Raw genomic sequence first — 25650 nt, 5'->3', positions numbered from 1 at the left:
ACTGGTGTAGATCAGCACAGCTCCATTGACTTCAGTTTACACCAGCTGAGGATCTGACCTTAGGCTTCAAATACTGTAGAACTCTGACACAAACACTAACACTTCTTATATTGTGTTTCTGCAGGTTATCTTTGGTAAATCTAGCTGTCCTGAATTTTCAAAAGAAGCATATACAGCTGTAGTATATCATAACAGGTAAAATACAAAAGCTGCTTTAAAAAAATGATTGGGCCTAATTCACCACTATGCTACTCCATTGTAACTCTGTTCAAGTCAGAGGAGTTTTACTGGTGTGAATGTGGAGTAATGCAATGTGAATCTGACTCATTATTTAGCACTGACAATACGCTCAGCACTTACAAATATATATATATATAAAAAAATAAAGACAGCACCTAATACTTCAATTGTACTTTTATAGAGACAGTTTCTGAATCTCCTCTCACAGTGGTGTAAATCGGGACTATTCTGTGTAAAATAGTTGGGAGAGGTGAATCAAATCCTAAAAGGTTCCATCTTACAAGACAGGGAGCACACTAGCCTGATTCAGTGAAACACTTAAGCACAAGTGTAAAGATATGCATATCATTCAATGGGGACTATTCATGTGCTGAAGTTTAAGCACATTTTCAGAGTACTCGGTATCTTGCAGTTTTGAGCTCAAAGTTCTGACTCAGGCACCCTTACTCAAACTATTCGTCTTTACTCATGAAAATAGTCCCTTAAAGTCAATGGCACTACCTCTGTAAGGAATACTCACCTGAGTAAGGAAATGTACAGTTTGGCCCTAGTTCTGCGTTTATTCACAACCTCTTGCATTTACAGAAATGCAATGAAGGACAAGGCTCTTACTCACTTCAGTAGGAACAGGGTTGGATTCTAGATTGTAATTATAAAGCTTAGTGAAAATTGTATTCCGTATGGTTGTAATTTAAAATAAACAGACAACTGGTAGTTTGAGACAAAAATCAAGCAAGAAATCCTGGCCTCGTTGAAGTCAATGGGAGTTTTACCAGGAATTCACCCCGATCTATGACACAGAGGCATGTGCTTGCTTTTTGCTGAAAATAAAATGAACATCTCCTTTGAAAATTGACCTAATCTACAATTATTAGTATCCACTCAAAAGCAATTAAATATTAGGTATATATACTCCAATTGTCGTTTACATTTCCAGAAAGCAAATTGGTTCATTCATTTCCTTTTAAAATTAAAGCATACTTTTAATTATTTTTGTTAGTAGAAAAATACCTTTGTTGAATGCAAAAATATTTATGAAAATGAGCAAAAACACTGATAAATTATAGATCTACCTCCAGGTATTCAGGGACTGAACATTACATTGGTGTGTGGTCCAGGAATTGAGCGTTTAAATACTGGACCATTACTAAAATAGTACTATTGGTCCAAAGGACCCGTGACCATTTTAATGCTCAATATTAGTCAATCAAAAATTGGAAATATTTTTATGATGATTTTTCAACAAGTGCTATTGAATATCTCAAATACAACAGGGGCTAATATTGTATGCTATATATACTTGTGCAGCCCAGAATTATGGCCTTCCAAAAATGTGTAGGCTTCATTTCTAGCTCTGATGGTTCATAAGACATAGGACATTTTAAAAATCAAATAATTCTGATTACTATTGTGCCTCTTCCCCATTTTAATTCCGACCTTTCAGAAGCCACTATCTCTAGAATGGTTAGAGCTATAACCAATGCTATTAAAACCTATGAGTTTCAAAGGAGCCTAAGGGAGTTAAGGTGCCCAAATCTCATTGAAATTCATTAGGAGATGAGCATCTCATTTCCTTAGAGTATGGCTTCATGGCAGCGTTAACTCTGGTGATTGGCATCCAGGTCAGCCTAGTGCAGGTGTGAGCAGCCACACTGCAAAGCCAGACTCAAATTATTGTGTCCTCACTGGTGCTACACTCACTCATGTGTGTTGCTAGGATTTCTGAGGGCACATCCCATGGTTCTTTGTAGTGCCATAAGCTGAACCAGTCTGATTCTTTCCCACTGAATTGTGGGGAACTCGTCAGTCCTTCTGGGCACACGGGGCAATTGCGGGAAGATATTGGAGGACTATCAGCACTTGAGTTATTTAGCCTGAGTCTTCACTGCAACATGAGTGGGTTACTAGCCTGAGTGAAAGTAGCACTTAGACTCTAGCCTATAGCTGCAGCCTGGTTAGCTAGCCTAGGTTTAAAGCACCATCAAAATCAGGTGAGAGGGTTGTGTGTGTGAATGAGGTTAACAGCAACACCTGAGTGAGATCCTGAGCTAACTGCAGGGAAGACATGCCCTTAAAAACCCCAGCCAGAATCAGAAACCTGGAAATCTCAGCTTTCAAATAGCATAAATCATTAAGCTGCAGTCCAGCAAATCCCTTAAACACAGAATGAACTTTAAGGGTGTGAGTAGCACATGATTCGTGAATCACACATTTAAGTGCTTTGTGAACTGTGGCCTTAACTGGCCCACTAGAGTGCCTCTTGAACTTGGAAATGGGAACTGCAGATGACATCAGGAGCAGCATTCACTCAGACTTTGATGGGAGAAGAAACACAGTGTTATTAAAAAATAAAGTCCTGAAGCTAATCAGATTTTATGCACTGTTCATTGAAATAGCAAAAATATTTTTTCTAATTGTTCAAAAAGGTGACACCAATGTTTAAGATCCAATAGATTATGACATCTTTTGACAGACGAGTACAAATATTTTCTGGACTAATATATTTTTCCAAACACTGATCAGAAAGTGAAACTTGTAATCCTCTGAAGAACTCCATTTATTTCCTTCTTTGCACAGAGTTCAATCGAAAACATAAGATTATAAGCAGAATTTTGGAAAAAATAAACATCCAAAAAAGTGAAACAACCAGGCTACACTTGGTTTATCTGAATACCAGTAATAATACAATTACAAAATTTGTATTGGTAACTGAGTTGATTATTTTGTTTCTAAACAGATCTCCTGATTTTCATGAAGAAATCAAAATTAAACTCCCAGCCACTTTAACTGATCATCACCACCTGCTTTTTACTTTCTATCATGTCAGTTGCCAACAAAAACAAAATACTCCTCTTGAGACTCCGGTTGGATACACTGTAAGCATCTGTCTGTCTGTCTGTCTTGCTTGCAACAAAATCAAATTTTGATCCAAAGAAGGATATATTGATAATGTGTTTGTTTGTATTTAATTCAACATTGTCATATCATTACATGACATACTTTGAATAGTGCTTCAACTTGTCAATATCTAAAATTGCAGCTAATCACACATTAGCCATCTTTCCATCAAGAAAATCTTTGACTGTGAAATTCAGCACTGTAGGACTCAAGGTACTGTGTTGTTTTTCTCCCCCCTTAAAGTGGATACCAATGCTTCAGAATGGACGTTTGAAGACTGGTCAGTTCTGCCTACCTGTTTCATTGGAAAAACCACCGCAAGCTTATTCTGTGCTTTCTCCAGAGGTCAGTTATTGCTCATTCTGAAATGCCTCTGTGGAAGATATAAGTAAAAAGCAATAGAAAAAATTGAAATTCTTAAGCTATTTCTTGAATGCTGTTAACTCTAAAAAGTGCTGTGTATCATCTGACAGTAAAATGGAGTTAGTATTTAATTAAAAGAATCTTAGCTCTACAAAGGAGGATGCTTTCTCTTTTACTGCAGGTAATGCCTCAGGTGTCTGACATGAGCTAATGATTTTATGAACTTCTTACAGGTGCCCCTTCCTGGAATGAAGTGGGTAGATAATCACAAAGGAGTTTTCAATGTAGAAGTTGTTGCTGTATCATCCATCCACACACAGGTAACTATTAATAATGGACTTAGTAACACATGTAGCTTGATAGTCATTTGACAATGACAACACTGTTGACATTGAATTATTAGACAGACTCTGTGACTTGTAATAAATGTGTAATAAACTCATGTCAATTTCAATGAAAGCTTAAAGTAACCAGCAATGTAAAGTTAGAGAGGACTGAAAACAAAACCATTGCCTCCAGTTCTGCTCACAGTGCCTCTTTGTAACTGCCGCTGAGGTCAGTGGTTGTTTTGGGTGCATGCCTGAGGACACAGTGGCCTGCAACACTTTCAGTTCCAAAGTCTGTGGCCTATATCCTTGTAATTCCAGATACTGAGACTTTCGTATTCTTTCCTCTTCCTTTTTCCTTTATTTTTTCCTGTTTATCTTTCTTTTTCTTTCCTAAATGTATCCTCTTCTAATTCTACTTGAACTGCAACATGAAACTGAAGTCATTTTGACTAATAAATACTTCATATATTTTATTTTGAAGTCCCATGTTTCTTTTTAGATGTTTTTACATATTGCATTATTTTATTTGTGAAGTAGTTGGTGTTTTTTGGTGGGGGTGGTTACATATGCTTTTTTGTTTTGAAGGGGTTGCTTCAGATAGACCCACTGAGACTTTGAAAGTAACACATTTATAGATATCTTTTTGTTTGTGTGTAGGACCCTTACCTCGACAAATTCTTTGCACTTGTTCATGCTCTGGACGAGCACATGTTCCCTGTGCGAATAGGAGACATGAGAATTATGGAAAACAACTTGGAAAATGAATTGAAGAGCAGCATTTCAGCTTTAAATTCATCTCAGCTGGAGCCGGTAGTGCGATTTCTTCATCTCCTGCTTGACAAGCTGATTCTTCTGGTAGTGAGACCTCCTGTGATTGCAGGCCAAATAGGTATTCTCTTGAAGTTTTATAGAAACACAGCTGAGAAACTGACACTTTCATCTTTATTATATTTGTGTATAAATTTAAAAAGTCCCATATTCATGCTGGAGTGCAAACATAAACTGTATCCACAAAATAAAACATGCTGGCATCTAGATCTGTAGTGATACACACTAGAAATATCTAGGATCAAGATTTTCCAAAGTGACATGAGTTAGGGTGCCCAATTTCAGATGCCTTAAAGAGGCCTGATTTTTAGCGGATGGGTGCTCATCATTTTCTGAAAACCAGGGCCTATTAAGGTGTCACCAAGCTGAGCATCCAGAGTTTCAGACCCCCAACATCACCAGTCACCTTGAAAAACCTTGGCCTGGATAAGATTAGATTTAGATGTTGTTTGTTCAGGTAGTCATTATGGATCTGATTCTGCCAGCATGAATAATTCCACTCTTTCCTCCACCACGGGCAATGTAGCTCCACACAGCTCTCTGTTGTGAGCTGGGCTTAAATGGTGTAATTGTATACTTTGTGGAATCTGTCAATATTTAAAGTCTTACAGTTCAAACACAGGTGAAGAAGCTACTGCTGTATTTCCTGACCACAGTGTGTGCAGGGGATAATTTGATTAAGTGGAATAAGTGAGCAAGTTTGTTCAGGTGAGGTGTGCTTCTGATTAGCAAGTTACTTTTCACTCCTGGAGCACCCACAATAAATATATACAGTTGGAATTTACTGGTGGCTGCCTTTGAAAGTGAATGGGACTTGTACTCTCAAGTCATTTAGATACTTTTGAAAATTTTATTCATGCTGTATGTAGGAATGATCTCTTGAATAGACAGGAATAGAATTAAAACACCTTGGATGAGGTTGATGATATAGGTGTTCCAGGGAAATAGACTTGAAAATTAACTAGAGTGACCTCTGCACTGTGTTTGCAGTGATATGTATTGTATGCCAATTCTGAGATTCAGCTTGTCTTCTAAAAGGAGGAAGGATTTCAAGTGTGAATGTCAGCTTATATAGTACAGGCATTGGGTCCTATTCTACTTTTAGAAAACGAACACTGTCTTCCTTGAAGTTATTTTGAATTTATATCAGTGTAAATGAGAGCAGAATTTGGCCCATTCTTATTAAAACGAAGCATGCCAAATAGAAACCATTTTAAAGCTTAGGACCTGATTACCATTTGCACTAAGCCTTCTTAGACCACTCTAACAGTAAAAAGAGGTCTTACATGAAAACAATATTCAAGCCCTCAATGTTTAAAAAATGTGGTTGAGATTTTCAAAGTAATCTAATGAATTAAATCCAATGGAAGATATGTCTAAATCCCCTATATGTCTGAAAGTCATACATTGATTTCTTTTTTTATTTGTTTGGGAAAAAGGGGTGTTTTTGAAGCATGAAGACTGGCTCTATTTTTGAAATAAGCTCTCTTGTTCCACAAGTGTTTTGTTTTGGGCTCATGAAATTGGAGGTTGCCTTTTAAAAAACTATGGTCACACACAGTTTCCAGCTACAAACTTGGGTCTGCCTATATCTGGTTAGGATGTCTCCCTATAGCCACATCAGGTTTTCTTTGTTCTCATTTTTAGAATATAACCGATTCAGATATAGAACTGGCCAGTTCTTGTTGCTACATTACATACATACATTACTTCAGTTGTTGCTTGACTGCAGCAAAACTATTAATGGAGAAAAATGTTGTGAACTTTCTGAGGGTTTTATCTTTTCATTAACTCAGGGCTTGAGCCTGCTTCTGTTGCAATCAGTGGCAGAATTTCAGCGGACTCTAGTCTTCTAGGACTGAACCCTAGCATTCTTAAATTTGATAGTATACCAAATGGAGACTTACGCCTATAGCTCGTATCTTCTCCTTAAATTGTTTGTTAGAGCTGGTCCAAATTTCAAGTAAAATAATTCACAAGAAATGTTTTCTGTTTTATGACCTGCTCTACTGTTTATATCTTAAGAGGTGAATAGAGTAAGCATTTATAGTGTGATCACAGGTACTGCTGAACTCTTACAACCAAACTTCTCACCTTACTTCTTTCAGTTAACTTGGGTCAAGCATCTTTTGAAGCGATGGCATCAATCATAAACAGACTCCACAAAAACCTAGAAGGAAACCAGGATCAGCACGGCAGAAACAACCTTCTTACTTCCTATATATACTATGTTTTTCGTCTACCAAATACCTATCCCAATTCACCTTCACCAGGTATCTTTACTTCCTGTTTTAACAACACATTTTATTGAGAAATTGGAATTGAGTTTGTTGAAAGAGCTTCGTTATACGTCAGGAGCTTCGTTATGTGTCAGGTGATATATGACATAGAGCTTCGTTATATGTCAGGTGAAAGAGCTTTGTTATATGTCAGAGAGAATATTGTTCCTTATTTAGAACAGATGCTAGCAGCCATCTCTGCTGGGTTACATCACTGTCATTAGCTTGCTGAATGACTCAGTGGAACCATCTGTAAAATGGGTTTAATAATACTTGCCTACTTCAAAGGCTTGATCAGTTAATGTTTGTAAGGCATGTTGAGACTGTCAGATGGACAGTGTGATATCACTGCAAAACTTACGTAACGGAAGACTTCTTTCTTGGGGGTAAGTGTATTCTTTTGTGAGTGTACACATAAGGCCATGTTCTCCAGACAGGACAGGTTGTTCTTGATACAAATCTGGAGTGGAGTTAATGTGACCTACAGCCATGTTTGTGACTCCCCAGGCTTGGGGCTGCCAAATATCAGCATGATTCCAGGCACAAGGTAGAGCAGCTTGAAGGCTGCTTTATCTTACACCAGTTGCCAGCAGTCCCCAGGGGCCATTCCTGTAGTCAGGGATCAGTGGACAGAGTGACGTTCTGACCATGCCCCCTTTTTCCCAGCCACATCCCCTATACTGGAGAGCCAGGTGTGGGGATGGCACAGGAGCTGCTACAGCTACCCTATGCCATCGGAGGATTCCCTTGCTGCCCGGATCCACCAGGTATGCAGAGGCTTTGCAGCAGCAGACTGGTGCAAAGCAGCCGCTCTGTAGCCATGATTTGTAACATTACAAGATGCTCTCTTGTGTGAAATTGTAGGTCCCGGTGGTTTGGGAGGATCCGTGCATTATGCTACTATGGCTCGATCAGCTGTCCGACCAGCAAGCCTTAACTTGAATCGCTCAAGGAGTCTTAGTAACAGCAACCCAGATATATCCGGGACTCCGACCTCACCAGATGATGAAGTACGGTCAATCATTGGAAGTAAGGTACGATTGCACAACTAAGCTCACAGGACACTCCATATTTCTCTTCAATCTTAAAACAAATGAAGAAGAAACTTTTACATGTTTGTCCTTTCAAAAAGAAATCTATATTCACTCATCCTTACTGATGACCTTTTCAGTGTCTTTCCCTGTGCTGGGAAAGTAGTTGGCACCTTGCTCCCCGAACACATGCCACTGTTTCTATTTGACTTGCTAAAGACACACAAGAGGAGAGAGAAACAAATAGAAATCAGATCTTACCCTGTCTCCTGACAAGTGTTCCCTGTAAAGACATGGTGGGGGAGAGGGCAGGACTCTTCTTTTAATTTTGTATATATTCTCTGGGCCTCAGTTGGTATAAAGTGTCATAGCCGCTCCCCACCAACACCACCCACCCTTCATTCTTCCAGCACAGATTATCTTCTGAGCCACTTGAAAGAACTTTTACACCCAGTCCTTTGAAAAATCAATGAAGCAGTTTGTTAGTAAAGTCACCCACCTGGGTCAGTTTGACATTCTCAATCCTGTATTCAAAAAAAGGCAGGAGAGACTTGGTCTGAGATATAGATGCCACTAATTTTTGAATGACTAAAAATGTAATTTTCTCACCAGACAGAAGACAAGATAAGTTCTGTTAGGTGACTCATTATTTAAAAGAAAAAAAGAAAGCATGGACGAGAAGATTTTAAAATGTTTAAAGATCCACTTAGATGTCTCACTAATTAAACAACCTTGACCTTTTGTGAAACACCCGGGGGAGTGATGTGCATATGGAATTTACACAGGATATTAGAAGCTTTACATGTGCTGGCTGAGTGAATAATGCGGCAATAGAAAATGAAAGGAGATTTTCTTTCAGATACATACTCTGTGCTTTAAAAAGCTAATGTGTAGACTACTATTAATGGAAATATTCCTTGCCAGTAGCTTGGTCAGCAGATACTAAGCTGGGTATGAATACACAGAATCCAAGTTCAATGTAATTATTTCTACCTGTCAAACCTAGTAGTGAAAATATAGATGTCTTCATAAAATGCTGAAATTGGCATATAGATGCAAAAATGCTAGTTGTACATGCCAAATAATGATTTAAGCACGTGACCATCCTATTAAAGAGCCTTCACTTGAAAATAGGACCAATTATGGGAGGTGTTCTATTTTTAAAAAAGCACCCATCATTTTGTTTGTTTCATTTAATTGTTTGGAATAAACCCCTATATTTGTTATCTGTTGCATGGTTATCTGGTAGATTTCATTTAAGCCATCACTGAGTCATACTTCTGATTTTATTCTAAAAATCTTTAGTTATCTCTGTTACTGGTCTTAAGGATTACTTTGGATCTACATAATGTACGAGGTTTTGATTTCTGACACTATTCTTGCTGTCTTTCACTATTTTGGGGTTGGGGGGCACAGGTGCTGTGAATTTTATTATTTCTGAAGCAAATTTGGCATCTGCCCAAAAATAGCCTTTATGCTATTTTGTGCTGGTAATACAAGATTATAGAATTCCTAAATATAGAACTCTAGAACTGTAGAAGTATATAGAGTTCCTAAATTGTTGGAAGTGTGCAGGGAAGAAACAGAAAATAACCGTTTTTGACTGCTGTGAATATAATGCATGAATATAATCTTGCAAGTGGATCTGCATAAGCCAGGTAATGCATCCTCCCAGATCCTATTGTCGGACTGGGACCTCAGCCATTGCCTGGAATTTAATAAATTTTATGTACTTCGTGTTTACTCCTCCTTGCAAGGAAAGGAAACTCTCAATTCTGTACATTGTGGGGAGGAAAGCAGCTTCTATGCTTTCTAATATAAAACAAAATTGGCTCCCACTCCTGTAAATACTTAAATCCACGTTTAACTTTATCTACATGGGTAATCTCATTGCGGTCATTAGGACTGTTTAAGTGAGCAAAATTACACGTGCTTAGATGTTTGCAGGACTGGGCTCTTGGGCCCTGATCTGCATGTGCTTAACTTGACTCATTGCAAGTAGTCCCAGTGACTTCTACTCAGTGTGCAAAATTACTTTTGTGCCATTGCTTGATCAGGGCTTTTGTTTGTTTCTGTTGAATAATAATTAAGATCAGAACACCATTTTTCAGTTTGTGTTGCCAATTTATGTTTGTTACTGAGTCTGTTTGAGCATAATTACAGCAATGCTGTGCTCTCTCATACTGGATGGCTCAATGGATTATTAATGGCATAATCTCAAGGATACTGGTTTTAATCTGGACTCAAATTTGGTGTGAGTTTTTAATGGGTTGTGAGAAATGAATTGGTGGTCTGAGTTGTACTTGACAAAAGTCTCTGTTTCAAAAAATACCATCATAGCTGGCATCTAAGCAAAGTTGTCATGGAAATTGAAAAGTCCCCTCTCCCAGGTGAGGATTGAAGATTATTGGTGAATGCTGTTAGGAACTATCTATATATTGTAGTAATGACTCCATAAGACCTGATTCAAAGCCCATTGGAATGAATAGGCTCCCATCGCATTCAGTGGTCTTTGGATCAAACTATTTAGCTTATAGTGTAAAACAGTTTCTGGAATGAGCCCAGTTTTGTCTGCCCCTACCTTTTCTTTTACTTTCTTGGGGGTGGATGAATGGGAACGTAATTCTTTTCCATCTGAAATTTTGAATGTATGGTCTCTTGCTGGAGAAGAATTTTGGGAACAAATTTCATATTTATTAGATTGGGTTGGTTGTGTTTTTTGATACATGATAATTTGAAAAAGGAAGTTTGTTATGTTATGAAAAGCTTAACTTTTTTATTTTAAATGTCCATATCTTAAATATAGCTTGGTCTAGAAAAAACACCTTTTTTCCCATTTGGTTCTTGTTGAAATCTAGCGCCTAGGACTATTTTTTCCAGAATATTAGAGTTATTTACTGTGAACATGCAAACTTCTGAAAACCCTTTGATATCTCTTCAGAGTTCATACATTTTTAATAGGACTTTTGGAGTTTTATGAACACTGTATGGCAAGTAGCCTGGCTCAAGAAATGTAGAAACCCCACAGACCACCTTTTGTGGTTCCATCATCTGTGGGCCAGGTTTTGCTCTGACACATCAGTGTAAATCTGGAGTAACTCCACTGAAATCACTGGGTTTACTTAAGACGTAAGTAAGAGCAGAATTTGGTCTCATAATGGCTTTGGTGCAAAGAGAGTATAAATACAACAGGTGTAGCCTGGACAGGTGCTCTCACCAATGTATGTTGTGTATGTGTGATTGAAAAATGGTAAAATAACCTTCTGGACTAAAATTTCTCAACACTTGGCTGAGAATTCAGTTTGCTTTAACAGTACTAATTGGTGATGTGTTTGTGTTAAACGCATTTGGATTTCTTTTAAGGACTGCATATCTCTAAATTAGATGACTGTGTGGCATGCAACATGTAATATGTCTTTCCTTTCCCAACTGCTTTCTGTTATGTGCCCAGGGTTTAGACCGCTCCAATTCCTGGGTAAACACTGGTGGTCCCAAAGCTGCCCCATGGGGATCCAACCCCAGTCCAAGTGCAGAGTCAACACAGGTGGTGTCTACATTAGAGCTTTTGTTTTTTGTTTTTGTTTTTATTGGCTGATCTTTCCCTAAGAACATCTCCTTTTAAGTGTATACCATGGTTTGGTGGCTTGCTTTTTTTCAATCTTTGAAAAGTTAGTGATTTTTATTTTAAAATTAGCACTTTCCCCCACCATACTGCATGAGAATCCACAAAATGCATAAACAGTGTCCCCTTCCTTCCATTACAGTAGTTGCTGGTTTGTGAAATTTAGATGCTACAGCTCCTTTCCTTCTTTTTTTTTTTAACCTTAGTTTCTACTTTAGGTGGTGCACATTTTTAACGGGAACATTGATCACAATGTTATGCAGCATCATGTTTGCTTTTTGTTTTAACGTCGTGAACCATTTTACCATTGTCATTAAGCATTTACTATCCTTCATATTCGATTGATCCTTCCTTTTTAATGTGAATGTTTGAATGAGAGATAATTAAACCAAAATGGATATACATGTAAAAGTTGGAATCTAACCCTTATAATATAGCAATTAAGTGCTGGAAGCAACAACTTGTAAGATGCAGCTGTATCTGTTCTGTGTTGCAAAGTATGAAATTTGTAGTGGCTTAAATAAGATAGGCTTCACATATTTAACCCTGGTTGCCTGCTGCTTTACACTGCATGATTGCTTTGAACATACTTCTCAATTTTCCTTCCTTGTAAATTCAAATTTACCTCCCTCCCACAGAAATCTACCGTGAACTCACTTGCATTAAGGCAAGTTATTTCCATCAGAAGTGTTGAATCCTGAAATTGAGTTTGTGAATAAAGTTATATATGCTAAAAGAAAAAAATCTCATGTAATTTACTGATTCCCTGTACTAATAGGTGGGTCATTTGGGGGGTATATGTCCACACATCTGGGCTGGTAGATTGAGAGGCATGGCACTGTAACATATAAAAGTTTTACTTTCCAGGCATCTGCATGCTGGCAGAATATAAGTATGGAAAAGTTTCATGCTTTGCAGCCTTAAATGTCTTTGTGCATAAAAACATGCTTTTATTTAAAGAACCTGTAAACCTTAAAAAATCCAAAACACAACAATGCTTTTTATTGTTGTCCCTCTGTTGGTTACAACATATGGCTAAGAGTCTGAGAGGGGGGAAAAGGTGTGAAAACCTGTAAAATACACTGTTAAACAGTATTTTGTAAATGTAAATTGTCCTTGAGCTGCAGAAACCATCCACGGCAAACTTTAATGTGCTGTCATCATTCATTCATCTCCACTCCGTAGGCTACCGATCGAAGTTGTAATCGTATGTCTTCGCACACAGAGACGTCAAGTTTCTTACAAACATTAACAGGACGATTACCAACTAAAAAGGTAGATTTCAGTGAAGACAATTAATATCGTGGGACAGGGAGGTCGAGTCATTCTGAAAATATGATTCAGTCTCTCTTTTATTTTGGCCTGATTTTCAGAGAACTGCTTTTGCGGAGCACCTCTGTATATTAGAGCATTAGCACATATAAAATGTTCTGACCCAGTGAATGAGGAAGAGTAAAAATAGTAGAAGAGGCTTGTCTGATGAATGTTCCTGTTGCTTAGAGTGGAATTACTACAGGCTTTTAAAAATATTAATGCTGCTGTTTGATTATGTAAATAATGTATTTGAATACAGTGAATTAAAATGAGTTAGCTATTTAACATGGAGGGCCAGATTCTGACCTCAGTTACATGGAGTGTAAATCTAACTCTGATGAAGTCAAGGTTTACTCTGGATTTATGCCCATTTAAAGGAGGTAAGAATCTACTCCTAAATAATGTCAGTGACACAAAATAATGTTGACTTTTTGCATAATAAAAACAACACCAGTGACTTCTTCTAGTCTATGGTTTTGATCTTTCTGGGAATTGAAGCTAAATCAGGAAGGTGGCCATTAGCACGGTGTGGTTTTCTTCCCATAGTGTACCATTTTGCTGAAGTTCTTTCTCAAGATAAATGTACACTTTTGTACAAATTGCTTTATATGTCCCCTTTTTACTCCCTTTTTATTTAAAAAATCAGACCAGGCAGAAAGATAGTTTTTTAAACTGATTTGAGCAACAAACTTCTTTGGGGGAAGAAAATTGTCAACACTTACATTTTAATGTTGGACCATAATGACGTGAAATGCTTCTCACCTCACACATCATAGCAGCATCCTACATTGTTAATTTGGGAGATCCTTTAAGGGACATTGTCACTGCTGTTGCATTAACATTTATTATTTTGCTTATCCTCATTGTTTGCCATATTTTTCATGTGTTGTGTTTCCATTTTTTACGTGGATTGTGTTGCAAGCCAACCTTAGTACTAGGTCTAACTTTGGATTTGAATCTGCTTAGCTTTTTCATGAAGAACTAGCCTTACAGTGGGTCGTCTGCAGTGGAAGTGTTCGGGAGGCAGCTTTACAACAGGCATGGTTCTTCTTCGAGCTTATGGTGAGCAAATTGGAAACCCATTGCTTATGAACTTAGTCCTTTTTTTTCGGTAAAACAAACACCAATGTTCATAGCATAATGCTTTCCACAAATGATCATTACTAGTCGTATATGTTTCCTATAGGTGAAGAGTATGGTGCATCATTTGTATTTTGCTGACAAACTGGATGCTCCGAGGAAGAATCGTTTTCCAGAGCGTTTCATGGATGACATAGCTGCTCTGGTCAGCACAATTGCCAATGATGTAGTCTCTCGGTTTCAAAAGGTAATGGCAAGCAATTAGCTGCACCCTGGTCAATTCTGCAGCTTCTCCCCTCCAAGTGCATAGATCAGGGCCTTAATTTGAAACTGCTGTGTTACCTTATATAACAGTGCTCTTTGTCTTGCATTTTCTCTTTTTGTTCTTCCATTCAGGATACAGAAATGGTTGAAAGGCTTAACACCAGTCTTGCATTTTTCCTCAATGATCTGCTGTCTATCATGGACAGAGGGTTTGTCTTCAGCCTTATTAAGGCCTGCTACAAACAGGTAAATGCAGAGGCATGTTATCAATTCGCTGTTGGTACCGTGGCATGTCACGCTACGGTGACTTCCTTAACACTAGCTGAGAAGCAGCAACCCAGCATTCCATTATCAGCGTGTCTTTAAAAAAAGTTAGCTTTGTATGTCATTCAGTTTGTGTTTTAGTGCTTCGACATCCCTGTGCCTGATTCCATTTTCAGGTGTACTGCGCAAGTCCACTAAGTCAATGAAGTTACACTGGATGGGAGGAGTCTCTTTCCATGCTCGTTTCCCCCAGAATAATAGAAGAAGAGATTAGAAAGGGACGTGGATGCTCAGATCCAAATTTTGCAGACATGATATTTAGGGGTCTTTGGATCTGGGCTTCAGGCTCATCTTTATTGCAGATTGAAACATTCTATAATAGGTGGCAAGAATGATAATAGTATTCAAACACTGTTGCCTACTGTGTGACTAGTCAGCCTGCTAAACCTTAAGATGATCTGCTTTCCTTTTGCAACTCCCTACTGAAATCAGTAGGAGATGGTGGCGTTGGCCTCCAGGGGAGCCATGTTGAGATAGCTTAAATAGGGCAAAACTGCAAAGAATGGGGCAGGCAGACCCCCTAAATACTGGTGGTTTTTCTTCCATAAGATATACCAAGTTAGCAACAAACAGCTTCTGATCACCTCACTGGTCATTCAGAAGAAAAAAAAAAAAAACACAGTGGCCTTAAAACTATCCAGCTCTTTGGCTAGCACCCAGACAGCCAAGTCAAATACAATGGGGATTACTGAAAATCTTTATGCATCATATGTAAAAAAAAGTTCTACCAGTCGCAAAGGCTCAGACACATTACCAAACAGGTCAATGAATAGTTCAGATCTTACCCAAATACACGCTTAAAGCCGATGCTTATTAACTAAACTAATATTTATTGTTTAAAAAGGAAAGAATAATGGTTAAAAGGTCATTATCCATACACAGATGAAAATAAAGTTCATAAGTCAGTTTCAAAATAGAGATGACTGAGTTGCAAAGTTCTTAATTTGCAAAGTCTCTGGAAATTACCCAAACAGCTTGGAGGTGGTCATCAGTCCTTGTTTAAAGCTTCCTTGTTAGAAAAGCAGTCCAGAGAAGTGAAGACTAAATAGCCATGTAGAGAGTCTGTATAATTTCTTCCATGAGAAATAGCAGAGTGAACCAGAAACTGGGATCCCAATCTTGTGATCCAATCTTCTCCTGTGTGAATCTTGGACAGATTTGGGATAAATAGGACTGGGACCTTAGAATCTTTTATAGATCCATGCAGGCTTATTGATATTTTCTTGACAGCAGATATCACGGCACATAATTCTTGAGTGCATAATAGGTAACTAGCTGCCTTGTGTAGTAACTAGTAACTTATGGCTATGAGGTAACATCGCCTATTTTTATGCACTAGCTGTATTAGCATAAGGCAATTAGCAATTTACAACCATTCACAGGTATTTACTACTTAAACTTCAAAGAGAAATAAAAACAAGAACTATTTGGTTACATCAATAATCACTAGCAAGATTATAGGTAATTATAGACATATCTACTTCCAAACGCTTAACAATGCAAGATTTAACCTCAAATTCTTAGCTATTTACAATGAATGGCCCTAACTGCTATTTGCATTCCCATGTCCTCAAAGATTGATTTTGGGTTATTTCAGCCTGCTAAACTCAACCCTTCTTGGCCCAGCATCACAGAGATCAATATCACATGTGAAATAGATGGAATTTAATTTGTAAATTACTTCTATTAGTATGCCTGTTATATAAATGTTATATTATTATAAGCACTGTTGTCTGTGGTACATGTTAAATGTACAGTTCCCCAATGTGAGACTTCCAATTAAAACTACAAAGAAGTGGTGTGGATGTTATTGTTATTTTATGACCGCTAAAGCACTGTAAAATCCTTTTATCTGGTCTTTCCTGCTGTGTAACATGATGATGGAGGATATGTTAGAAGTCACATGCTGCATTAGTGTGCTGTTTACTATTAACTGGATAATTGTGTTGTTCTTGCAAGGTGTCTTCAAAGCTTTATTCCTTACCAAATCCAAGTATCCTTGTGTCCTTGAGGCTGGACTTCCTCCGCATTATCTGCAGCCATGAGCACTATGTCACCCTGAATTTACCCTGTAGCCTACTCACGCCACCTGCATCTCCATCGCCATCTGTGTCTTCAGCAACTTCTCAGGTAGGCAAAGCAGCAAAGGCCATATGTAGAAATTCAAGTTGAGATTTGTTCATAGGAATAAATCTGAGAGACAGGTGTGTCACATTCATGTTCAGGTTTCTTTCCCGCTAATGCCTCTTTGATTACTTATTTAAAAAATACAGGCGATGCAGGTAGAAATGTTTAGAGGGACCTATATGCAGAATGCTTTCCGTTACTCCTTGCAGCTGAGTTACCCATATTAGGATTGCCATATTGAAAGCTTCAAGTGCATCTTTGAAACCCTAAACTTTAGACAATGTGCAAGCATAATATTTTTCTTGAAGCAAAGAACAGCAGGCTTTTATTCAGATTGTGCTGATCTTCTGTGATCATTTTTAAAAAATAAAGTCCATTTATTATTACTTTGTAACATCCATGCATAATTCTACTACCTTTTTGCATCCTGTGCAAAAGAGTTCATTTGCAGAAAAAAGTAATTACTCAGCAAGCACATTGCTTTGTTCAGTAACACTCCTCTTGCTCATCAGATTAGCTATTTTCTCATCTCTGGTCTGTATTACATATATGTAACTAAGAAGTGGACAGAAGCAAAAAAGCAAAATGTAGCTACTCTGAATTAATTGAAGGGTTAATGAAGTTACCTGTAACGTAAGTAGATGTGTATTAAAAAGATGAGTGAAAGAGTGGCTGATATGAGATTTCCTTGAATTCTGGATAGGGCTTCTACTGTATTTCATAAGCTGTATCTTTCTGTGTCCTCAGGGGCTCATTGCACAACCTTTAATGCTTGGGTTTTTCAACAGAGTTCTGGATTCTCTACAAATGTCCAAGATCAGAAGATAGCAAACATGTTTGAATTGTCTGTGCCTTTCCGCCAGCAGCATTACTTGGCAGGGCTTGTGTTAACAGAGCTGGCTGTCATTTTAGATCCTGATGCTGAAGGGTGAGTTTTTAACTTGTTCCCAAGAGGTTACCATAATCTAAGTAGGTGGTGGATCACAGGCAAGCTTTGGCCATGGTCAGAGCTAATTTATATGTATAATCTGAGGGGAGAGTGGGAGGAGGAAACAATTCCTCCAATCCTGAGACTCCTTCCCTCCTACTTGTGCTGCCCTCATTCCTATCTCTTTTAAACCCCATCTCCAGTCCTTTTTTTATGGGCACATTCTCTTAGCTGAGAATGAAGGGATGAGAGTCTCCCATTGGAGCCGTGCAATGGAACTCTTCAGTTGGGTGTGGAGGATGCTGTTGAGAAGTGGCAGAAAGTAGTTATTTGCCGCATTAGCAAGAACATAAATTTCAAACATAAACGCAACAGCAGACATTTTCTTAGGTACAGTAGCACCTTTCATCTTAGGATCTCAAAGCAATTTATAAACACGAATTAAGCATCGCAACTGCCCTGTAAGATCGGTAAATAGCGCTGTACTACAGATGGATAAAGTGAAGCATAGAATGTTTTCAGGTCATTTGCCAAGGTTACGCAGCAAGAAATTTTCAGAGCTTGGAATATTGCCCAGTAATCCTGACACTGCTTCAGTCAGTTAGGACCACTTTTTCTCGTTCCCATGTATAAATGCACAGAAGGAGAGGATTTACCATATGTTATCAATGGCTTCCATAATCTGAAGTTCTGCTACATGCTTCTCCCTCTGAGATGGATTGAATGTGGTGGTACAGAAATGTCAGCTAAGTTGGCATAGGCCAATGATCCATAGATGCTGTTGCTGCTTTCCAAGAGGTAGCAGGTTTAGGAGGTTTCCATTGAGTCAGTTTCCCACTGGAAGAGAAATTGATTCCACAGATGTAGGGTAATTTTTCCTGGAATGCAGGTATTACACAAATCCTGCTGACCCTGAGTGAGATGGCAAAAACAGCAACAGAACTCCGCCCAGGCAGGCCATCTGCAGACACACCAGCTAAGACATTGCTGGTTGATATGATAGAGGACTATAAAACCATGAATAGTGTGGAAAAAGTGAATAAGGAAATGTTATTTGCCCCTTCCCATAATACGCACACAGATTCACCAAATGAAATTAATAGGCAGTAGGTTTAAAACATACATAAGGAAGCACTTCTTCACACAACACACAGTCAACTTGTGGAACTCGTTGCCAGGGGTTATTGTGAATGCCAAAAGTATAACCAGGTTCAAAAAAGAATTAGGTAAATTCCCAGAGGATAGGTCCCATCAGTGGCTTTTAGCCAAGATAGTCAGAGATGCAACCCCACCCTCTGGGTGTCCGTAGGCCTAGAAGCTGGAACGGGATGACGGGATGAATCACTGGATAAATTGCCCTGTTCTCTCTATTCCCTCTGAAGAATCTGTCACTGGCCATTGTCAGAATACAGAATACTAAGCTTAGATGGACCATTGGTTTGACCCAGTATAGTCGTTCTTATGTTGGTTCCAAACTAATAGCCAGAAATCAGCTCCATTCTCCTGGTCCCTCTTGTTCTCTGCACTCTGCCTGTTCTCATCTGGCCTACCTCCTGAGCTCTCTCACATGGGAAACCTCTTCCACTGAAAGACACAGAGCCCTCAGTGTTTTCAGTGCTAAGCATGGACTAGTTCCAGTGGGCCTGGAAGTTGACCCCTGCTTTTGTTCAGCTGCTCTGCTGCACAAAGAAACTCACTGTTCAGACCAGTTTGACCTCCATCCTTGGCACCATGGTCACTCACACTATGAACACCCACATGCACTCACTCAACTTTTTTCTGGATGGAAAGCCATTGGGAAACAGATGGTATGAAAATGTGAGGTCTGAAAGGCCTAAGGGATTAAAAAAAAAATCAAATAAAAACAGTAAGAACACATAACGTGATGGTTAAGAATAAATCTGCTTATTTGACTGATGATATTTTGTCCTGCAAATAGATAGTTTAAACATTATTTTCCCTGTTTGAGTCATATGTTCAAGTAACTCGCCCATTCGTTTTCAAAAGTGCTTTTTCCACTAGCTTTTGAAGCTTTCTATACCCAAGACTGCATTAAAAAGTTCTGTTTCAGCCACAGTACAGCCACTATGAAATAATTTAGAATTATTCCCAAATATGTTGTCCTGCAGTGGGAAAGAAATAAAGGATGCATGGCTAACTGCTGTTGTATAGGAAATTCATGGTTTCTCCTCCAAGCTCTGTACAGGACATAAAGTTATTGAAATCGTGACTTGTTTAACGTAAGTGTGTTCCATTCAGACTGCCCTTCCCCACTTTTTATTGCTGTTGTTCAGTACGTAAATTGACTATGACCCTGTCTGTTTTATGCAAGCTGTTTGCATTCATTTGCACTATAAATGTTTCCCATGGAATAACTTCATAATTAATTTACAGAAAAGACTTAGTAATACCATTTAAAATGTATTACTATTATTATTTTACATATATTTTGTTAGTGTTTATAGGCACACAGCCTGGCTCTCATTGCGCTAGGTGCTGTACAAATATACAATCAATGACAGGCCCTGCTTCAAAGAATTTTAAATCTAAAAGACCAGGCATAACAGGTGGATGAGACCCTTAGTGCGCTGCAGTGATGGTTAGAAAGGAGAGGATAAACAAAACTAAGCCCAAACAAATGAAGTCCTGGGTGGATTGTCTTAGCACATTGTATTATGGTGTCTTCTTGGTTAGTGATGTTTCTCATTGCCCAAAAGCCACATTCTGATCCCCTTATTCAAGTGGGGTAGCACCTTCCTCCTCCAAGAGTCCTGTTGACTCAGTAGAATTGTGGAGGAAGGTGCTATCGATCACACGTAAGGGAATCAGAATCTGGCCCTTAGTGTTTGACACAACTCCCTATTAAACAAAGAACATACCACAAAACTGTGCAACACCTGAACAGAATTTAGGGCTGAGATGGAAAAGAGACCAGTGGGCAGCGAGATCCATTAAATGCAAGCCCAGTTGGCAAGACTAGATCTTCTTTTGTTGTTCTCTGATACGGCTTGGAAATATTGGCTCCCCTCTCCTTCATGCCAAATATGGAAAGAGGTCATGGAGAGGAGACAAGGTTAAAGTTGCACTGAAATTTCTGTTTGATTGTGTTACATCATCTGGGCAATCCTGTGATCTCCAAGGCCGTTCTTCTTTTAGCTTTTACTAACAGGATATAAATGGAGTTACTTTAAAATTATAGCTAAGAGCTTCTTTCTAATCATGGTTTGTAATTTCCTGCTATTTTAAATGTTTCCTCCCCAGCTGTGTTAAGTTACCATGCAATTGTTCAATAAGCTGGTTAAAACACCCCTCAATGCGTCCCTGTAACTAGTTTAAAAATGTGGACAATCCAAGGCTTATCTACAAATGTTAGCCTTTTTGTAACCAGGTCTGCTGACTTAGTAAGAGCTGTAGAGTAGATGGTGCCTGATATACAGGGGTCATGTTAATACCCAACACCAGATCCTGGGGTCTGTGTAATGCAAAGGTGTGGGGCATGGAAACAATTTGCTGCTTCCTGGATTGGGTCAAATAACCTAGAATGGTCAAGCTTGTTACCTATAGAGGACAGAGGTTCTGCCTCTGCTCTTCAGTCAGTTGTTATAGAGCTACCCCCAGGGTTTTTCCTCATTTTTTTCCTTTTCAGTGAGGCTACAGAGGTTACCAGAGTCCCTGGGCTCCAGTTACCCCAGCAGTGTGTTGAAGGAAGGGATCAGAGTAGGGTTCTCCTGACGTTCAAAGAAAAAATGACTTACATATTGGATAAGGAATGTGTTGAAGGTGATCTGCCAAAGGGGAGAACATCTGAACTGTCCTCTTTTGCATCTTTACAGTGAATAAAGAAGGCCAGAAATTATCTTTTATTCTTGTTTTCCCCGTTTGTTGGAAGTTTTTTAGTTAGAAATATCAGGCATATGTACCCTTATCTTGCTATTCTTCTTCAAATGCTGGTCCCTATGTGTATTCCACACATGGGGTGAGCCTGCGCCCCATGCACCAGAGTGAAAATTCCAACAAGCAGTGTCCGTTGGCCACACTTGCACAGTAGTTCCCATGGTGCTCCAGACTGAGGACACAAGAGGCAGAACTGACACCTCTCCAGTTCCTTCTGACCACTGCAGGGTCTGAGAAGGAATCCCTGTGTCCCCAGATTTCTCCAGCTTTTATCCTTATACTCTGTAAATACATATGTAAACAGTTTATAACTGCATTGCCATCCAAGCCACATGCCTTCCAAGGTTCCAGAACTCCTTAGCAGACAACTTGAGCAAGAAGTTCTCTGCAGCTCATGAGTGGGAGATGCACAGCTCTAACCTGAGCAAGATATTCACTCAGGGAGCACCTCAGTGCTATCTCTTCACTTCCCAAATGAACAGGAAGCTTCCCTTGTACTGCTCCAGGGGGTTGCTGCTCCCAGGACGATGCTCTTCTATTGTCATGGACAAGTGACCTTAGACATGCCTTCCCTCCTATTCACCTCTTGCCACAGGGCTTGAGAAAGATATGTCAGGACAGGGCCAGTGTCATCTTCCTAGCACCCAACTGCCCCAGACAGTTTTAGTTCACAGAGCTCCTGAGAATGTCAATCTGTCTTCCTATCAGGATCCGCCCTTTACTGGATCCCTTTACTCAAGAAGGGGGCAGAATCAGAGACCCCAATCCAGAACTATGCCACCTAATGACCTGGTGTTTGGATGGGCATCAGAAATGGGATGATCTTGTTCAACATCTGTCTTAAGCTATTTTTACTCAAAGTAGAAAAGACTCAACTAGAACCTGCTGGCTAGCTAAATGGAGACGCTTTTCTACCTGGGTTCAGCATAAACAGCTGTCTCCAAATTCTGGAAGTACCCCAGTTGTTTTGGATGACCTGTTTTTAAAACATGCATTTAAAACATTTCCATTTGCTCACCGTGAGTCCATCTAGCAGTGATCAGTGCATTCCCTCCTCCAGTAAATGGGTGTTCCACCTTTATTCACCCTACAACAGTGAGATTTATTAAAAGCTTAGTTAGGACCTTTCCAACAGTTGTCAAACCTGCACCTCGATGGGATCTCACTCTCATATTATCAGCACTTGCTGGGCCACCATTTGAACCCTTGGCAACAAGCTATGTCCCATCTGTCCATGAAGATTGCCTTCTCAGTGATTATTACTTCAGCCATAAAAGATGGGAACTTTCATGGCACATCCACCATATACTGTTTTTCCACAAGGAAAAGGTCTTTCTTTGACGTCCTAAATTCCTCCCCAAAGTTACTATGGAATTCCGTGTCAACCAAGCTGTCTGCTTATCTGTTTTCTTCGCAAAACCCCATGTCTCTGCTCAGGAGAGGAAACCTCATGCACTTGACATTAGATGGGCCTTAGCATTCTATCTAAAGAGAACCAGATCTGTCGGAAAGTCTCATAGGTGATTTCTTGCCATAGTGGAAAGATCATGAGGACAAGCTATTGCCCTTCAGGGAATCTCTAAATGGATTTCTGGAGGCATCATCGTGTACAACTAATTAGCACATATTCCTCCACCTGATGGGGTAAGAGCACACTCCACCAGAGTACAAGCTGCCTCTGCAACATCATTGCAGGAAGCACCATTACTGAACGTATGCAGAGCAGCTACCTGGAATTCCATTTGCACATTCGCAACATACTATGTGCTATAGTTCAAGCCTCCGCTGCAGATGCAGCAGTGGGAACTACGCTTCAAACATCTTTCTTGCCAGCTTCCTCAGACTTCCTCCCTCCACCTCCCGCCAGTTTCTAGACAACTTGTCAATCACCCATGTGTGGAATACATATAGGGGCCAGCACTTGAAGAAGAAATGGAGGTTACTTACCTGTAACTGGAAGTTCTTTGAGATGTGTGGTACCACTACCTGCCCGTCATCCCCTTTGCTTCAGATCCTTCTAGATTCGCAGTAAGAAGAGGAACTGGAGAGGCGTTGGCCTGCACTGCCTCTTATGCCCTCTGTCTAGAGCACAAGGAGAGCTACTGCACATGTAGTTAAAGTTGTTAGAATTTCCGGACTCTGGCTCAAGGTGTCCAGGCTTACACCGTGTGTGGAATACGGATAGAGACCACGCATCTCAAACTTCCGGTTACAAGAAAGTAACCTGCTTGGAGGACTAGAGAAGGGGGGGAAAGTTTTTTCAGCTGAAGGGGCAGGAATGTTCATATCTCGTATAAAGAGAATTTTTATCCTAAGGTTCTTGTCAGGAGTTTGAGGTAAATAGATATTAACAAAACCCAGAGTTTTAAACCGTTTGGCTGAAAGCCTCTCCCTTCGCAGGGTTCTTTTGTGCCTTGTGATGTTGTGATCTATTAGTTCTCTGGTTGTGTATTTGTGAGACTCCTCAAACAAGACCTGATACTTCAGACATAGCACAAGTAGAGTTCTTCAATAGAAGGATGTTGAAGCACTCACATTCTATCTGTTCTGAATGACCAAGTAGGCTGGTGGCATGGTCCAGCCGGGGCTGTCGCAATCCTTCCTCAGGCCCAGGCTCCAAGGAAGGCCACAGCGCTTTTGTCTGAGGGGAAAAAGCTCTTGGCCTGTGAGTCTTTTGGCCCCAACCCAAGCGGGGTGGGCTTTTTAGCAGTCGGTAGCCTCTTGGCCCTCGTGCAGAGCAGGGCTTGTATGGTTCCCACGACCCCCGGCCTTCCAACAGACGGGACAGGCGAGTAGTCTATTGCCTCCGGCCCTCAGGTAGGGCAGGGAAGGCAATGTAGTCTTTAGCCCCGGCTCTCAAGAGGGGCTGGCAAGCACAAGCAGTCTATAGCCCCTGGCCGTCAAACAGGATGGGGCTGGAAAGCATTTTTGTTGCCCTCGACCCTGAAGCGGGCGGGCAAAGTACCCAGTTATCAGTGGGTCTGATATGCAGTCTGTAGCTCCAGGCCTTCCAACAGGCGGGGCGAGTAAAGTAGTTTACAGCCCCCGGCCCTCAAGCAGGCGGGGCAGGTAAGCAGGTTATCGCCCCTAGCCCTCAAGCCGGGCAGGGTTGTTGCGGCAGTCAATAGCCCTCGATCCCAAGCGGGCAGGGCAGGTGCAGTGGCCTATAGCCCCCGGCCTCACGGTCAGGCAGGGCTGGCAAAGCTTGGGGTCCTCTGGCCAGCAATGCAGAGGATGCCAAGCACTCCCAGGGTGGTTAGGGAAGGAGGGGTACGGGGACGCAAGCCCACCCGACTCCACTGCGTCCCAGCCCAGGGCCCTATCAGTCAGCGGGGATCTAGCTACAACGCTCTGACTGACTCAGTCACACTCAGCTGCTCTCTAGTCGGCTGTCCCTGGACTTCTTCCTCCCACCCAATCCCCGGGTACCTGCACCCAAGTATCTCCCTCCGGGTTGCTGGGGTAGACAGCAAGTGGGCATCCTATGGGTCCCTCGCTGTCGACCAGCGACAAGTCCGGAAAACTCCTCAAGGTCATCAGCGGAGGGAAGGGTCTCCAGGTCACAGGGCCCAAGGGGTTCCTCCGGTCCACGAGGTTCCGTCCACTCTGGTGGGTTCTCCACATCAGGCAGCTCCTCCAGGTCAGAGCCAGCCTTAGGGGGTTTCTCCCATCCAGTCACTCGGGCCCGGCAATCCAGGCAGGCTTTGGAGGCTCCGGTCAGCAAGACGGTTGCGCCAAACAGCCGCAGGACCTGGGTCAGACCTAGACCGCAGTCCCTGTGAAGGCACGTCTGCCTCCAGCGGCAGCTTCCCCCTGACTGAGCTGCTGGGCCTGCTTTTTATACTTCCCTCCCTGGCCCTGGCTCCGCCCCTCTGCTTCCGGGTGGCTTGGCCTGCAGGGCCCGGTTCTGTCCAGTAGGGGAGTTGCGACCCTTCCTCGAGCCCAGGCTCTGAGGAAGGCCACAGCACCTTGCTACAGACCTGCAGACTTGTATGGCAGTGAAGGAGTTTTTCCTCATTTCCATTTTTTATGCTAAAGTTAAAATTACTACTTAGTGGCTAGTGAATTCATAAAAGTCAATCTCCAAAATGAGTCTGAGATTGAAAAATGTTGCATAATGATATGTGTG

The 25650-nt window shown here is 40.6% G+C and overlaps 1 protein-coding gene across 3 annotated transcripts in view; it reads left to right on the top strand.

The window, feature by feature from the left end:
- The window catches only part of DOCK7 (dedicator of cytokinesis 7), a 144875-nt gene that overhangs the window by 82044 nt on the left and 37181 nt on the right, over nucleotides 1–25650 (top strand). For 2 of the 3 annotated variants that reach the window (XM_067535647.1, XM_067535649.1), the window contains exons 16-29: nucleotides 125–195; nucleotides 2978–3116; nucleotides 3382–3483; nucleotides 3735–3821; nucleotides 4488–4719; nucleotides 6767–6931; nucleotides 7802–7971; nucleotides 11420–11512; nucleotides 12776–12865; nucleotides 13871–13966; nucleotides 14091–14231; nucleotides 14381–14494; nucleotides 16532–16702; nucleotides 17488–17627. In XM_067535647.1, the coding sequence (XP_067391748.1) occupies nucleotides 125–195; nucleotides 2978–3116; nucleotides 3382–3483; nucleotides 3735–3821; nucleotides 4488–4719; nucleotides 6767–6931; nucleotides 7802–7971; nucleotides 11420–11512; nucleotides 12776–12865; nucleotides 13871–13966; nucleotides 14091–14231; nucleotides 14381–14494; nucleotides 16532–16702; nucleotides 17488–17627 (1811 nt within the window). The remainder of the gene's footprint in view (nucleotides 1–124; nucleotides 196–2977; nucleotides 3117–3381; nucleotides 3484–3734; nucleotides 3822–4487; nucleotides 4720–6766; nucleotides 6932–7801; nucleotides 7972–11419; nucleotides 11513–12775; nucleotides 12866–13870; nucleotides 13967–14090; nucleotides 14232–14380; nucleotides 14495–16531; nucleotides 16703–17487; nucleotides 17628–25650) is intronic. The other variant, XM_067535648.1, reaches the window with a different exon arrangement.

The sequence above is a fragment of the Emydura macquarii genome, unplaced genomic scaffold (genome assembly GCF_026122565.2).
Source record: "Emydura macquarii macquarii isolate MOO-44397 ecotype Brisbane River unplaced genomic scaffold, CSIRO-AGI_Emac_v2 contig_3506, whole genome shotgun sequence".
NCBI classification, from domain to species: Eukaryota; Metazoa; Chordata; order Testudines; family Chelidae; genus Emydura; species Emydura macquarii.
This window is presented reverse-complemented; position numbering and strand designations above follow the sequence as displayed.